Below are 17,500 nucleotides of genomic sequence, written 5' to 3'. Positions count from 1 at the left end.
TTAGATGAAATGACCGACGTTAGTGGGGAGGCTCAGCTGCTGGCTTTTGTGCGTTATAAAGAAGAGTCGGACATAAATGAGCATATCTTGTTTTGCAAGACGCTGCCAGGAAAGACAACTGGCGAGGGAATATTTTTGATTATTGACAGCTTCTTCAAAGACAACGATCTGGAGTGGAAATCCTGCAGTCACATCTGTACCGATGGAGCGGCAGCAATGACGGGTAAGGTGCGTGGGCTGCTTGGGCGTGTGATGAAGGTGAACCCCGAAATTAAGTGGATACACTGTATTATTCACCGGGAGGCACTCGCCAGCAAAAGGATGAGCGCCGAGTTAAGTGCAGTTATGGATGACGCAGTTAAGGTGATTAACTTCATTCAGTCCCGGCCAATGAACCACAGACTGTTTCAAACTCTTTGTCATGGCAGCGGGTCAGAGCATGAGCAGCTGGGTCATTTTTTTTTATACGGTGCCTTTTCCGTCCCCAGTACTAAATCATGTTGTATTTTGTCTAAATTTGGACAAATACTAATTCCATTAGGTTTTTCATGTACAGTCAATTGTTATTTATTATGAATACAATGATATGGGCTTCTAAGTTGTTGTTTTCTACATTTTAAAAGCTTTGGTTAAAGATGTAAATTTGATTTTGCATGGGATTTGGGATGTCCCCAGTGTTGTTCATTCAACTTCAATCCAAAAAATAACTATTAAAAACATATACATTTCCAAATATGTTATTATTATTTCATTTTCCTGATCAATATCTATTGAAATCAAATATAGTTTTTATCAATTTTTTAAAAAATGTGTACAAAAAATTAAGGTTTTGCTTACAATATTGCTTGTCCCTGCGATCACTGTCCACCCTGTTATGCTGTGTTACCCTTTTAAAAGAAAACCATATTTCTCAATCACATCACTCTCATGAGGTGACATCACATCAGTGGAGGGGATTTCAAATGTGGTAAGCTGTGTGATTTTCTACCTCTTTTACCATCTGATTTTTATGTTTTTATCCAGTGAGTTTAATGTGGTTGACCATAACGTGTCCACCCTGTCAGTGTTTCCTCTATATGCATTTATTGGTGGCGGGCCGCCACGAATGAATTTCCTCCGCCACTAATTGATTCACAGTCCACTTTGATTCAGGCTGCGCAGAAAGGCAGCGAGTTATTATGACCTGAGAACAGAAAAAAAGCAGATTGAAGCTAGATTTAGGCCGCTTCCAGACCAACATTTCGTTACGATTTAGGGCGTAGTTATTTACAATATGTTACAATGTTGCAATTAACCTCGTCGTTTGTGTTCGCACTGCAATCGAGACTGAATCGAGGCGACGCGCGAGGCGACTGAAGCGAGACTGAAGCGAGGCGACTAGGGTTGGGTACCGAAAATCGGTACCGGTAGGTACCGGTTACTTTACATTCGGTATGTACCCGTACCGAATCGCAAAGGAGATTTCGGTGCCTCATTTCGGTACTTTTCACTGTCAACTGGTGACTCGACGTCACATCGCCTGTTAAATTTCCACTCAGTGAAAGCAGCGAGTACGGAAGGATAACGAGAAGGTTGCTAATAGCAACTTCCGCTAGCGGGTTGGCGTAACGCGACGCTCGACTTATGGGTGCGTTTGTAAACTCGTTCTGGAATTCTGATCACCACTCGTGGAATGCCTTCTGTCCAATCAAATGACTTGCTCCCCTTATGACGTCGGGCCCAGTGTGCGCTGCGACGCTGTCAGAGCGAGTTTACGAACGCAAGCCTTTGATTGGACAGTGCACTCCAGGATTCGACGCGTCTGTTGATGACGTAGTGCGGATGTGTGGCTGCGTCTCTGCGAGGTGGACAACATGATCGGGGATCTCTTGATATTCGGGTACTGTCCTTATCCTACTACTGTGTCTGAAAAACGAATCGTCATGTGTCATGGACCAGAGAGGGGGAGGGGAGTTGTAGTAGCTGAGCGGCAACATAGTTTGGATTTTGACGAGGTGGAGGGCTCCAGTTCATCAGAGTTATATTTCCTCTTGGTCTTCTTGGTTCTGGGGGCTATGCAGGCCTCTTCACTAGATCCCTTTTCTAAGAATATTCTGATGTCCTTGAGGGGCTGCCGAACAAGTGTGTACTCGTATTCGACATCAGTACCAACGATAGGCACCCCCAGCTTAATGGAGTCCCCAAGGCTCAGGAGTTTTATTTTCATTTATTTTAATTTGAGTGTATATTTAACTAATATATATTGTGCCTCAGCAATAAAAAAGTGAAAAGCTGTTTAATGTTGTCGACCGTGTTATTATATGTCATTTTAAAAAATCAAAAGTACCGAATTAAGTACCGTTTTGGTACCGGTACCGTTTTTAAAGTATCGGTTAGGTACCGGTACCGGATAAAACCCAAACGGTACCCAACCCTAGAGGCGACGCGCTTTCAAAACAGTTTTGTGATAGGTCCGAATTTAGCGGGACATTTGGATTTCAGGAAATCCCTCTCCTCACTCTCTCTCTTAGCCCGTCGCCGGTGCCTTTAATCCCGTATCCTAATCGAAAATGCAACATCATCAGCGACGACTGTGGGTTATTGCATTTACTGCTGTTCTCTGGTTCATGTTCTTATACCAGTGCTCAGTATAGAGTATTTTAAATGAACATTCGTAATGTATGTCTCTGATGTTCATGGTCAACTAAATCAGCCTATTTTGTGAAACAAATAATGTTCCCGCTAATGGGCTAACTGAGCAGCCTCGCACCTAACGCTAGCTTCGAACTATTCATAGCAATATGCGCGGGGCAAAAATAATCTATTGCCTCTAAAATCACCACGAACAGAACGGCGGAGGTACGGGTAGCAGGGCTCATGTTGGTGTCCTCAAAGGTAAGAATTGGTTTTCTTTAACTCAACTGATAGCATTACCTTGCTGTTTTTGTTTACCGAATGCTCCATCTGACTGTCACACTGTGATTTTACTTGTGTAAACAGTTAATGAGTAACGTTAGCCGGTTTTGTGCGTGTACTCTCACGTAGGCCTACTTCAGTGGTGTAGTCTAGTTTTTTCTAGTGGGTATACTGTGATTCTCCCCTCCCAGCCTCATATCGTTCATAGAAATACATCTGCGCTCCCTGTCTAATGTTATATCTAACATTACATGTTATAAGGCTGATCTGTGCATGATAGTGCTGCTTTCTGACATATTTCATGTCGCATCTCCCCCCGTTGATGGTATATGACGCTATAGTCAGTCCCAATGGTCCAAAAGTCAAGTGCTTCGTAACACAGACGGTGAATTTTATGAATGAAAGTGAAAGTTCTGTCACAAAACGCCGTTACGTATTCTCACACATTTTTAAGTGGGTATATGGAAATCCTTGGCCTTTCCTAGTGGGTATACGGCGTAGTCCTGCGTATCACCTAGACTACACCACTGGCCCTACTTCGTATTGATCTTTCTGTGTGTGTGTGTGTGTGTCATGCGCGTTCCGCATGTTCCGCTGCAGCTGTAGGATATCTTGGTATTTGATCACCTTCTATATAAAATCATCTGCTCGGCTTTAATGACTTAACCGCTATTTAAGAAATTATAATTGTTGCCGCCCTCTAGTTTTTGGTGAAATTACGTCTTTGTTTTGAGCGCCAGTGCGCGTTTTATGCGCGTGCACACAGAAAAAAAAATCGCTGGAAACACTGCCTGTTATGCCTAAATATTGAGGAGATCAATCAAATTGAATAATTTAAAAAAAAAGTATTTAGTGCAAATTAGATTCCTCATCAAGTATTCATGGTCATTCTAGGCATTATGCTAACACAGGCAGGCTAAAGGCTAACTTTAACTCAAAATGTCCACCCTGTTAGTGTCCACCCTGTTATGTGTCCACTCTGTTCTGGAGACACTCGCCCTATTCAACTACAGAGGGTATTCTAAATAAAATGTAGGTGCCTGAGCTCGACCACTATGTTTTTCAGCAAGCTAGATATGTCCTTTATATAATAGAACATTAAAATATAGATAAATCAACAATTTATTTTTCACAAGTTATGAAGTCCAAATGGCACCGTATAAAATTTTTTACCCAGCTACTGCTTCACACAGACGTTCGCTGGCTGTCTCGTGGCAGTGTGTGTGTGTGTGTGTGATGAATGAATTAACCATTGAGGTGTTTGGCCAGGTGGCACATGTATTGGCCAATTAGCTCATGTAGTCTAATTTTGAATGGCAGTGTTTTGAAATGGCAAACATGTGACTTTATGTCAGATTGTTGTGTCTTAGGCAGAGAACCGTGTTAAGTGCATTTAAATGTGTGTAAAGCAGAAAATGTGTTTAGAGTTTTGGAGACTTGAGAAGAGGTTTTGCTCTGTGTGTGTCAGTTTAAATAATTGTGCTATGCATGTCATTTTATTGTGTTAGCAATTGGAAAAAACTGTAATAGAACACATGTGCTGTGGACAGATATACATATAGGCTAGTTAAAAGTCCCAGTGCTGTTATACTGTATATCGGCACTCATGGAATGCCTCTTGTCCAATCAAATTACTTGGTCGGAACTAACTGTTGTATAATAAATGTTATATTTGCAAGTTAGTGTTTAATTGAACATTTTTGGAAATAATCAACACGCATGAGTGAGGGGGTACTTCTGGCATGGCAAAACAGCTCAAGGGGTACACAAGACAAAAAAGGTTGGGAACCACTGCCATAGACGACAATTAGCCTGTGACGACCAGGACCTGGGGGGTATTACATCAACGTCGCTAAAGGAAAATCTAGGCTTATTTTGATAGGTCTCGCGAGATTTATAGACAAATCCAAGCTCATTTAGCTAAATCTTGCGATATTTTGCTAAAATAAGCCTGGATTTTCCTTTAATGACATTAATGGAATACCCCCCAGGACCTGTAAACTCAAAAAAGAAAGAGACTGTTGTGACTATGTGTGTGAAACGCATCACGGCTTTATGTTGGGACTGCAACACATAGCATGTGTGTGGCTAGTTAGCGAGCTACCTCGGCTGGCTAATGTGGTTTAGCCAGCTCAGCTTGTGGTGAGATAACCTTCATTCCATACTTCATTCATATGCGAATCTACAACAATAACAAGCGCAAAATAAAAAATAAAGGCCTAACTAATTGGGAACATGAAAGGGGCTGATGTGCGTCTGGGTGGGTGGTGACATCGCGATGCTAGCGGCACATCAGTGGACAAGCTAGCTTAGCTAGCTGCTAGCGGAGTGCTGCACTACGATGTCCTTCGTGGAGTATGTGGACATAATTCACCACGCTCATCATAAACGAGTGGCGGGCCGTTCCCCCTTACTTGAACTGCGGCTCATTCGCTTCTCCCATCCGGACGGTAGCTTCTCGTCGTCTGCCATTTTTCACTGCTTTCAACAACACTGCAAGTCACTCTTCTCTTCTCTTCCTCTCGTAGATTGGCGCTGAGAATGAGAAACTTCTCCAGCTGTTGTTGTACCAAAGATGTCCGGCAGATGTCAGCAAATAGCTATCTATGTATCTGTAGAATATTTCTACGTGTCTGCGCGCATGATTTGTAGACATGCATTTTTGGACATTTTGCATTTCTCAAAGTTTATCGTAGCTTGTAAAAATAAATAAATAAACTATATTCAGTTAATAGATTATTGCATGGATAATGTTACCAGAGAGGATGATGTATGTAGGCGTTATTTCGTAGTTTCCACCGTAGTAAGGCGATGACGTAGTCTATGCAAATATGCAGGCGCGGTATGATGACGTATGGTCTATCACGTTTCCGGGTGATGGATTTGATGTCTGCAGCTGGATATACTTGGGTTATTTCGCGATGTTTCACTACAATTATTCACGACTCTCATGGTGGCTTTACGGCGTAGATTTTTAGTACAATGCCCGCCCTTTATAGTCACCAGAGCCAATCAGCGCCCGGTAGTTTTCTGTCAATCATCGGTTTAAGACGTTTGATTGGACCTCGCTGGCTGAACATGAGCTGCAACACTTTACGGTGACCGAGGCTCCAGCGATTGTCGTTTGAATACATTTTTGGGACAACTAGTAGTCAGTTTAAGGTAATAAATACGTTTATTCTGGTCTGATACCGTTAATTTAATGCACAACATTAAATATTATAACGAACATTGATGTTTATGGTGTTATAACTCCTTTGTCTTTGTCACATCTTTTGTCTTGATGAAGATGTATCTAGCTGTATTAGCTTCCACATCGTGCACAACCGAAGTAAACACGTTTGTTTGTTTTGGTTCCATTTGTGCAAAGCAACGCTAGTTTGTAACAACTCCATGTTCCCTTATATCCGTAGGATGGTAGCTAGTTAGTTTGGAATGGTCCTCATACATTGGATATTCAACGTTGAACTTTGAACATTGACAGGTGCGTGTTTTCCCCCCTTTCTCCAGGACTGCGTGAACAAGATGATTGAGGTAGTTTGCAATGACCGCTTGGGAAAGAAGGTCCGAGTCAAGTGCAAGTATCCTTCAACAACCTGACCTCCATCAGTTCATTCTTCTATAACATCCTCACTCCATCAGTTCATTCTTCTATAACATCCTCACACCATCAGTTCATTCTTCTATAACATCCTCACCCCATCAGTTCATTCTTCTATAACATCCTCACCCCATCAGTTCACCCTTCTATAACATCCTCACCCCATCAGTTCACTCTTCTATAACATCCTCACCCCATCAGTTCACCCTTCTATAACATCCTCACCCCATCAGTTCACCCTTCTATAACATCCTCACCCCATCAGTTCACTCTTCTATAACATCCTCACCCCATCAGTTCATTCTTCTATAACATCCTCACCCCATCAGTTCACCCTTCTATAACATCCTCACCCCATCAGTTCACTCTTCTATAACACCCTCACACCATCAGTTCACTCTTCTATAACACCCTCACACCATCAGTTCACTCTTCTATAACATCCTCACCCCATCAGTTCATTCTTCTATAACATCCTCACCCCCTCAGTTCACTCTTCTATAACATCCTCACCCCATCAGTTCATTCTTCTATAACATCCTCACCCCCTCAGTTCATTCTTCTATAACACCCTGACACCATCAGTTCACCCTTCTATAACATCCTCACTCCATCAGTTCATTCTTCTATAACATCCTCACCCCATCAGTTCACCCTTCTATAACACCCTGACACCATCAGTTCATTCTTCTTTGAGGGATAAACTGGGATGGTGGGGAGTGGAGTGGGGTTAGTTTAGGTCTCGACAGGGCCGGTGAAAAGGGTAGGTTACACTAGGCAGACTATTTTTCGGGGCCCCCCTACACGCATGTTTTGATATTGGTAAACAAAATGACTTTTAAACTGCCACGTGATTATTATGCTCATTAATTTAGTTTGGTATATCTTTTTATTTTAATCTATTAATATTTCTGTATTCAGATGCAATTAGTTTGTTGTCATTTATTTATAGTAGAAAGTATAGCCCTATGTTATACATTTTATTTATATGCATTTTACATTTGATTTTAATGTGTCGGTACTTAATCAGATTTAGATATTTAAATAGGAAACTTTAATTGACAGATGCTTTCTTTTGACTTTCGATGAGGTGAAGTCCTCGATGATGTCATCAACATCCAGGGAGGTTGTAAATCTATTCTCAATGGTCAACAGGGCAAAAGCCCCTAATTACTGAGCTCAGGTCCGCTTTCACACGAGAAAACCACCTTTCTCCTGAGCAGTTTGCAATTGACAACCAGGCCACAATGAAGGCCGAGTGTGGCAGACAGAACGTATCCCCCCCTGTGCTAGTGTGTCGGCCTTAACCCCTTCCCCTCCAGTTCAGAGGACACCATCGGAGACCTGAAGAAGCTCATCTCTGCCCAGACAGGAACCAGGTGGGACAAGATCGTCCTGAAGAAGTGGTGAGTGAAGGGCCAGGAGAGTACAGTGAACCCTGAACCCCTCTCTGCTTGTCTGTGTCACCAACACCAAGGCACTGATATATGGTCAGTTTACAAGCAGTGCCGGTGTGCATTAATAATCTTTAATAATAATAATAATAATAATAATAATAATAATAACCTTTGTGTATACCACTGTTCCTGCAAACGTTGCAGCTCAAAGTGCTCCATTCATTATATAGTCATAATTTAATTATTTAGTCAATATTAAAAAGATGGGTTTTTAGTCTTGACTTGAACATATGTGCTGAGGTTGCATCCCTAATGTAAACTGGCTGCATTCCACAATTTGGGGGCATAAAATGAGAATGCAGCCTCACCAAACCTCTTCTTTTGTACATGTGTTACACAGAGAAAACCAGTGTCAGAAGACCTGAGAGCTCTATTGGGCTGATATGCTCAGCAAAAGGTCTTTCAGATATGCTGGTTCTGTGCCTGTGAGAGCTTTATAAACAAGCAGAAGGATCTTAAAAGATCTTGATCTTGACTATTAGTCCCTCTATAGTCCCTGGATCCAAGTCCACTCAAGCTTTCACATGCCTTGTGGTTATGGCCATTCGGAGAAGAAAAAAAACACAATTTCTCTGTATTTGTGTATATAACCTAGTCAAAACAGGCTTCCATACCATAGTGACAAAGTTCAAGGCATGGGGATTGGGGCCGTAGTAGCGATGAGACAAGTCTCTCTGCTGTGGCAGTTTTGTGTGTCAGTTGCTAATGCTCTGTGTCTCCTCAGGTACACCATATTCAAGGACCACGTGTCTCTGGGAGACTGTATCCTTTCAAATGTCTGCTTCTTTCTCTGTTTGTATGTCAGGAGATGAAATATGACCTACAGTAGTAGTCCTTTGTACTCACTTAACCGATTCATATGCTAGGTATGTTTTAAACGAATTGCTTAACCAACATAACATCTTTGATGAGGTTTATTGTTATTTTGGATGTATTGTAGTAGTAAAATATGAGGACATTGAAAAAGGGGAAATTCCCAGATTGGTAAAGGGGGCTAGCCCAGGGAAAGTCTTAAGTTGAGCAATGGTTGTGGGTTTGTTTTCTGCATACTCAACACTGGATAAAAACATTTTCTGGAATGACATGACAAGTTGTAGCAATAGCAGTAGTACAGATATTAATAGCAGGGTTCTCACGGGTCCTTGAAATCCTTGAAAGTTTGTGAATTTGAAGAAAAAAAAATCAAGGCCTTAAACATTTTTGAAAATCGACATGGGTCATTGAAAGTGCTTGAATTCCCCTCCCCCTCTCTCTAAAATATATATATATATATTCAAAATGTTTTACTTAGCTCGTCAACTAGTAAATAAGTCTCTGTATTGCTTACCTTTACACATATTTCACAATATATTGTTTTGCTGTGCTGTGGTAGAGAAGGCAAGAGACCATCTAGTGTTCACACATTCAAGCCTCTCTTTTTAATTGTTGTCTGTGAGCAGATAGTTCCTATTGTATAAATTCTCATCTAGTTCTGTCTCAAACTATGCCGTGTTGGGTCCTTGAATTTGAGGGAATTGAGTCTTGAAAGTCCTTGAAAAGTGCTTGAATTTGATGTTTCAGAAGGTGTGGGAACCCTGTAATAGTTATGTGGTTGTTCCCTTAACTTCTGCCTTGCAGATGAGATCCACGATGGGATGAACCTGGAGCTGTACTACCAGTAGGGGGCGAGGCTGACCTGACACGCGCACACATACCCACACACACACACATGCCTATTTCATCCACTTTCAGTCCTCAAACACACACACGTACAACTGTGTAACAGAAAAAATGTGGAGCCAACACAGAGCTTATAATGATGATATGATAATTTTTAATGAAAATTAAAATGATAATTTTTAATGATAATGATGGTCATTAGATGGTAGCCATTTACAGTCATGGTTTACGACGGACATTGTTGATGATTTATTTTTTTCTTTTGATATTGTTTTGGAAATAAAATCAGATATTTATTTACCTTCATGTCTGAATCAATGTATCGGTGTCCTGTTTCTGTCTGTATCTGAATGTTACTCACTTACCTTGTCAAACAACATGGAAACGCACATGCATAGAAGTGAAGTTCTCACAAGGTAACAGCAGTAAGGGTTGAGGTTCAATTGACCACATGGGCTACATCCTGAATCGCATATTGAACGTGCATGTGAACCAGTAAGTGGCTTATGATAAAAGCATCTTCAAAAACAGATTGTATCACATTTCTATAGTGCCTAGCTTATTGTGGAAGTTAAGTTCGACAGGTTAGCCTTTAGCACAAAGCACAGGGGTGGATTGACAAGACAGGCCACCTATCAAGACAAAAACCAGTAGTTTTATTCACAGTAGAAGATTGAATCAGTGCAGGGTTACAGAGCCAGATACTGTACAGACAAACACGACTCTGGGGTTACACACAAGACCAGGGGGGTATTCCATCAACGTTGCTAAAGGAAAATCCAGGTTTGAATTTTTGATAAGTCTTTCGCGAAATTGAGCAAAATAAGCCTCGATTTTCCGTTAGTGACGTTGATGGAATACCCCCCAGGGGTCCCTAACGCATGTACACAAACGCACAGAGGACGGCCCGGTCAGCAGTACTCAGAATAGTCCTCTTCAACGTAGTTTGAAGGGAAGAGCCCCACCTGCGGACAGAAGAAGAGTTTGTGTGAAAAAGATATAATGTGTTTGTTGTGAGTGTGGGAATACATAGATTGAATGTGTCTGTGTGTGAATAGAATACGTTGATTGTGTGCGTGCGTGTGTGTGTTGTGTGTGCGTGTCTGTGTGTGTGTCTGTGTCTGTGTCTATGTCTGTGTGTGTGTCTATGTGTGTGCCTGTGTGTGTGTGTGTCTGTGTCTATGTGTGTGTCTATGTGTGTGTGTGTCTGTGTCTGTGTGTGTCTATGTGTGTGTCTGTGTCTATGTGTGTGTCTATGTGTGTGTGTGTGTCTGTGTGTGTGTCTGTGTGTGTGTGTGTGTGTGTGTGTGTGTGTGAGCGTGCAGTATCCCCCACCTTTCCGTAGACCTCCCCCTTCCACCAGCCGTTCACGGCCTTCTTAGAGATGATCCTGATGGTGTCCCCCTCCCTGAGGGACAGCTCGTTCCTGTCTCTGGCTGAGAAGTCATACCGCGCCCTCGCCATGCCAAACACCCCCACGCTGCCACCTACAGGGCACACACAGTAACTAAAGAATCAAATGTTTGAAAGTAAGGACACACACAGTACAACTACCTGACTGACCTCCGACCTCCTTCTCCCCCACCGCCCTACCCATACCCTCCCATCCTCGTCCACTGTTCCCCTCGCTGTACCACCCCTCAAAACTCAAAGGCTTCGGAGACCGTGCCTTTTCACGAGCTGCCTCACCCCGCCTCTAGAACTCTCTCCCTCAACCACTCAGAGACTCACCCTCACTCTCCACTTTTAAATCCCAGCTCCAAACCTACCTGTTCTCCCATGCATACAACCTCCCCTACCCCTAACCATCTCCCGTAACCCCCTGGACGTTACTGTGTTCCCCGTTCGTTAACCCTGTGTTCGATGTGCTAATGTTATTTGTTGCTTGTTGTTTCTGTGTTTTCAGTTTTTCCCATATTGTCAGCGTCTTTGAGCCTCGGAAAAGCGCTATATAAATACAACAAATTGTTATTATTATTATTATTATTATTATTATTATTACAACTAGATACCACAAAGGGGGGTATTCCATGTACGTCAATAGCTACATCAGCGATTAGTTGAAAAGGCCTGGGGCCTCATTTATAAAAAAGTACTTGAACGTCATCTTTGACTTTCACGTAAGCACATTTTTCTAAACGGACGTAAGCATTATTTATAAAACGGGCTGAGATGGTTTAAAGTTGCGTACGTGCTTCCTTCTATAAATACCAAATATACTTGGAATTGAACGCAGGTGAATGAGGTTTGTATTAACGCCCTGTGATAGAGGCTCAATTATAGCGGCTGAATTAAGACAAGTGCTATAATATAGGGTAGGCGTTCGTCTGGAAGCGGGAGAGGGCAGAGAAGAGTGGCTTCTCTGTAAGTTGCGTTTGTAACGTTTGATCATGACAACTAACCAGGCAAATGCTTATACTCAGTAGGCTACTCAAGTTGTAAAAGAAAATCAGGGGGGATGGTGGATTTTATCATATGAGGACAATTTTAGCATCCCCTCAGCATCAGTGAATTCAGTGTCAGTAAAAATGTCATTGCATGTGTGCGTGCCCCCTCGCACCTTGAAATAGCAGTAATACCACGTTCATTGATAAATGACATAACGTATGGAAAGAGGGGAGGAAAGTTTTAGAAGGGGGACGATTTTGACTGTTTTCATCCCGCCTCAACTCGAGTGCTGCTTATACTGTAATAATAATGGTCTTATTCTTATCAGGTGACATTGAAAACATGATTGCGAACTCCCTTTGCGAACTCCCAGACACCGGAGAAACTCCAGTATAATTTAGTGCGTGGCCGGGCAAGGTCCGTTGTGGAAGGCACTAGGCATGTTGAAGGGGAGATAGACAGCTCCGGAGGGATATAAAGGAAGACTGAAATACAATCATAAACATAAGTTCCCTTTAAATCTTGAATTAAACTCATTTTCTCGGCAGATAACAACATCGTTCATTTTATTACGAGCCACTTAAACTTCGCATGAATTACAGTAGGCAACGTTTTTCCAGTGCGGCTCACATGCCTGTAATAACTCCGCATAACCAGTAGGTAATGTGCGTAAGCAAATGAATACTCGACGTAGAGCTACGATCGTTTCCACGGTCAAATTGACTCACGTTGAAATTGTATAAATCACTACGTTGACGTGGTTTTCTACGTACGACACGGGTAAGATCAAAATTTGATCTAAGCACGTTCTATAAATGAGGCCCCTGGGGCCTCATTTATATAAAGTACTTTGGAGGTATTGACTTGATGTACGCACATTACCTTATTCTATCTATCTATCTATCTATCTATCTATCAAACTATTTATCAAACTATCAAATTATCAATCTTGACGGAACTGTCTTTCAGGATTTTGTTTTCTCCTGTTAGACATGTTGTGACATGCATCTAACTAACTTCATCTTGACAGTTAACCTGGTAGATACCAGGTTAGTTCTGAGGCATAAGTTGCCATGGTAACTCAACAGCGATTTCTTTCAGCCATATTCAGCGTAACGGAACTCGGAATGAAATTGAAATTGTTGAAAAACAAGCCTGGATTTTCCTTTATCAGTGTTCATGGAATACCCCCCAGATACAGGAGAGAGAATGTGTGTGTGTGTCTACCTGGGGAGTGTGTGTTGGTGGGTGCTTCGCTCTGTTCAGGTTGTTTGAAGGGGGTCTGTAAGGTGGTATCCACGTCCTTAAAGTATTCTTTTAAAGAGTTCTGCTGGTAGAACTGAACCATCTCCTAAAAGAGACAGAGAAAGAGAGAAAGAAAGAGAGAAAATATCAGGGATATTCAGAGATTTGCTTTTGTTTTTACATTCCATTATGTTTTATGAGATGGAACCTTTGTATTGTATTAATTACTAACTAAAACATTTCAACATTTTAAAAATAACATCACACAGGCATTAATAAACACCTAATGCATCAGATTATGTAAACATTTTGACAAAAATGGAGATAGAACCTTATAATTCTAACGTCACAAATGGATACCTACTAGGTAGATGTGAAAGGACTGGATAGGTTTTAGCATGTTTTAACAATATGGTAAACAAGCTCCACCTCACCCTCTGCTATGATTGTGCGCCATATTCCATTCCTTACACCTATCCGATCCTTTCATATCTATACATATTTACACGATTACAGTACAGTAGTGCCTAGGGGGTAGAGATTGGGTCAATACATTGAGTGAAAAGGAGACTACTTACGATTAACCCTTTAAATGCTTTCTTCTCGTTGATGCGATAGAGGCCCTCGGTCGATGTGATCTTGATGTGTCTTATGTCCATGTTGAACCTGCGAGAAGGACAGAGACCAATCAGTGTGTGTGTGTGCGTGTGTGTGTGTGTGTGTGTGTGCGTGTGCGTGTGTGTGCGTGTGCGTTTGTGTGCGTGTGTGTGTGTGTGCATGTGAGCAAGAATACATGTATGTGCCAGCAAGGTAAGCATGCTTGTAAGAGAGAATAAGTATTGACTCTCTATAAGAGAGGTCAAATACTATTATAGTATTTCCAGTATTACGCAGCTATGCTATGTAAGAGAAACAAAACAAAACAAAAAGGTAGTGTGTGTGTGTGTGTGTGATGTGTGAGTGAGAATACGCAGAGCGTGTGTGAGCAAGAGAGCGTTCAAGTATGCATGAGAGTGGCCTGGGGTGGTCCAGTGGTCTAGCACCGCGGCCTACAGTGCACACATGTGCCCATGTTGGCATGGGTTCGAATCTGGTTCATGCCCCCTCTCCCTTACTTTCCTGTCTGTCTTCACTAGGCCTATATCCAATAAAATGAAAAATATGAGTAGGACTGCCCCACTCAGAAACAAATAACTTTTAAAAAAGTAGACGTGAGAGTTCGGGTGTAGGGAACCGGTTCCAAATTGTTCGATCCATTGGAATTGGACACCTCTGAGGTTTTCGACGCCGGCATGTTTTTTCGAACAGATGCTCGTTGTAAAATCTCACGCGACATGACGTCAAACTCTGCATCTGACGTCAAACTCTGCGGTGTCGTATGGGAGTGTTCCGTCTTATTTAGTCGCAACAAGGACAGTATTCAAACGCTCAGGCTCTGCCACAACGCCTGGTATCCGTTCGCAAACTGTTGTTTGAGAAAGCTGATAGTAGTAGCATGTTAGCATGTTATCTATTTAACACTAAAACAGTCGTGCCTTTTTACCTACTAAGAGAGCCGCCACTTTACAATGCTCAAGCTGCTATTTACACACAACGACCACTAGTTGGCCGCTTGTAAATTAGCCTGCTTCCTACACAGAAAAACGGCAAAATAGCTTTATGCTAGCTTATCCTGATGTGATTTTGAAAATGTAAGGATACTGGGTGGTAGAACGCACATATCTAGGACAAGTCATGAAAGGAGGGTCTTGAAATTTGATCGAGTGCAAAGATATATAAAAAAAAAAGACCCCTCATGGCTGATTAAGTGTTAAAATGTGACAAAGTCAAAGGAAATGCAACGTGGTGGATTCTAAATGGTAGACGACCTGCACTCCAATAATGTAACGTGCCTGCGGCGTTGATACTTTGCACTCCGTGCCAGATAGTGCTACCACTGTGCCAGATAGTGCTACCACTGTGCCAGATAGTGCTACCACTGTGCCAGATAGTGCTACCACTGTGCCAGATAGTGCTACCACTGTGCTAGATAGTGCTACCACTGTGCCAGATAGTGCTACCACTGTGCCAGATAGTGCTACCACTGTGCCAGATAGTGCTACCACTGTGCCAGATGTTCCATTGGTTTATTATATGGTAATTTAGTAATTATATTATGAAGTTACTCTTCTAATCAATGAGACAACTGAAAACATATAATAAGTCAAATGCATAGTTTAATATGATCAGTATGTATAGCATTATGATACTTTGTAAATTATTTAACCTTGTTTTATTCTAGCTTCCCCCCCCCCCAAAGAGCCATTGCTTTTTGGTCAGGCTGCATTTGTAAATAAGAATGTGTTCTTATTATGTAATATTGTTTGCCTGGTTAAATAAAGGTTAAATAAAGTAAAATAAATACTGCTGGCTGCACTATAGCCTCTTTTCTAAATAGGACAAACTTCAGTCTTCACTTGATGTTGTTTCAGCCACACCTTCTAAATTCTAAAGAAGAATTGTTTAACCTATTTTATGTGCCAGTTCAATTTATATTTGGTTCACGCTTATTCCCTTTTGAAAAGGAGTATTGTAATTTATTCCAATATTACTAGGCATAGGAAAGAATTGTTTATTTTATCAGTCAGTTTTAGATTTGTCTTCCAAGTTAAATCCTTTTAAGGGCATTCCGACATTCTACACTGTGTTCAGAGTGATCAATAAGGGAATCGATAAAGAATCGGATCGATAAACAGAGTCGATAATGGCATCGGTATCAATAACATCTTATCAATGGACCTATCGCTAAGCCACGCCCGGCTTTTCACCATCAGATATTAGTGAGTTGTTTGTCCCGGGTTTTCGGCCTGTAGTGACTTTTGCTGTGATGTGATGATTGGACAATTTCTATTTTGGGGCGTGGCTTAGCGATAGGTCCATTCCCCTCCCTAATCGGGTTGAGAGACAGCAGTCTTAGATCCTTGAATCCTATTGGCTGGTAGGTCCATGGAGGCGGGACTCACTTGAGGCTGATGGCGAACTCTCCTCCATCCTTCTGGCGCACCAGGAAAGTCCCGTCGGAGCGAGACAGCAGGAGGTTCTTGGCCGCGGTACGGTCCATGTTCCCTGCATACCTACAACCACAACAACATATCGTGACGTTAGAATTATAAGGTTCTATCTCCATTTTTGTCAAAATTGAGTTTTTTACATAATCTGATCCATTAGGTGTTTATTAATGCCTTTGTGGTGTTATTTTTAGAATGTTGACATTTTTTAGTTAGTAATTCATAAAATACAAAGGTTCCATCTCACAAAACATAATGGAATGTATAAACTTTGACGCTCAATATCTCTGAACTACCCGAAAAGGAGATAGAACCTTATAATTCTAAGCTCACGATATACAATCTGTATCCATGTTCCCTGCATACCTAAAACCACAACAACATATACAATCTGTATCCATGTTCCCTGCATACCTACAACCACAACAACATATACAATCTGTGTGACATAGAGGCAGCTGTGTGGTGCAGTGTAGGTCCATTGAGTTTAGCCGTTCGTCTTTTTCCATCAGAGCTGTACACTTCTGGAACTTAATACCCAGCTCTATCAAACAATGTTCTACTCTGACAGGCTTCAAATGAAAACCAATTGAAATCATGGCTGATAGATAACCAATCATGTGACCACTGACCACATAGAGCCCCCCCAAAATATTTCTGACGTCTTATTTGATGTAATGTTTTCTTGAGTGTTAAGTGTGACATTTTCAGTTCCTGTAGTTCTGTTTTTTAAAGTATTTTTTTCTGAGTGGGACAGTCCCACTCATATTTTTCATTTTATTGATAGATACAGTGAAGATTTAGACAGGAAAGATGGGTGAGAGAGAGGAGGGATGACATGCAGGATATGTCCCCGGCCGGAATCAAATCGGGGACCCTGCGGTTACATGGTCAGCGCTTAACCCGCTACGCCACCTAAGCGCCCCGTGTAGTTCTGTTTTATGTGATGTTTCTATGTCCTGTAGTTCTGTTTTCAACTCAACGTTTATAACACCTGAGGCCGTATTTCCCCTGTGGGTTTACCTGCCCAGGGACTGCTGATACAATTCAGCTACCCAGCTAACTCAGGGAGAGTCAATGACTGTCCATTGTCCCTTTTAAATAAAAGAATCATAATAAACTAATAATCACTTGGTACATACCAGAGGAAGCCAGAGAGGTCAGCAGTAGGTCTCTGGGGGAAGAGCGAGGTTTGAGATTAGAGAGAG

The 17,500-nt window shown here is 41.8% G+C and overlaps 3 protein-coding genes across 3 annotated transcripts in view; 1 reads left to right on the top strand and 2 right to left on the bottom strand.

The window, feature by feature from the left end:
* pin1 (peptidylprolyl cis/trans isomerase, NIMA-interacting 1) overlaps positions 1-5,442 on the bottom strand; it is a 9,505-nt gene extending 4,063 nt beyond the window's left edge. Inside the window, exon 1 of the mRNA XM_080522440.1 lies at positions 5,310-5,442. Within this exon, the coding sequence (XP_080378566.1) occupies positions 5,310-5,367 (58 nt within the window). The 5' untranslated portion in view covers positions 5,368-5,442. The remainder of the gene's footprint in view (positions 1-5,309) is intronic.
* A 561-nt stretch (positions 5,443-6,003) lies between these two features.
* ubl5 (ubiquitin like 5) lies at positions 6,004-9,912 on the top strand. Its single transcript, XM_080524013.1, has 5 exons — positions 6,004-6,057; positions 6,406-6,476; positions 7,819-7,902; positions 8,678-8,715; positions 9,571-9,912. The coding sequence occupies exons 2-5, from the start codon at positions 6,421-6,423 to the stop codon at positions 9,612-9,614; spliced, it is 222 nt and encodes a 73-aa protein (XP_080380139.1). The 5' UTR covers positions 6,004-6,057; positions 6,406-6,420; the 3' UTR covers positions 9,615-9,912.
* Positions 9,913-10,484: 572 nt separating this feature from the next.
* The window catches only part of vav1 (vav guanine nucleotide exchange factor 1), a gene marked incomplete at its 5' end in the record, with an annotated part of 39,600 nt that continues 32,584 nt past the window's right edge, over positions 10,485-17,500 (bottom strand). Inside the window, 6 exon segments of the mRNA XM_080522394.1 lie at positions 10,485-10,577; positions 10,948-11,099; positions 13,228-13,351; positions 13,824-13,911; positions 16,248-16,358; positions 17,435-17,466. Of these exon segments, the coding sequence (XP_080378520.1) occupies positions 10,524-10,577; positions 10,948-11,099; positions 13,228-13,351; positions 13,824-13,911; positions 16,248-16,358; positions 17,435-17,466 (561 nt within the window). The 3' untranslated portion in view covers positions 10,485-10,523.

The sequence above is a fragment of the Nansenia antarctica genome (assembly GCF_963989245.1).
Source record: "Nansenia antarctica genome assembly, chromosome: 2".
Classification (NCBI taxonomy): Eukaryota; Metazoa; Chordata; class Actinopteri; order Argentiniformes; family Microstomatidae; genus Nansenia; species Nansenia antarctica.
The sequence above is the reverse complement of the archived record's forward strand: the minus strand, read 5'-3'. Positions and strand labels throughout refer to the sequence as shown.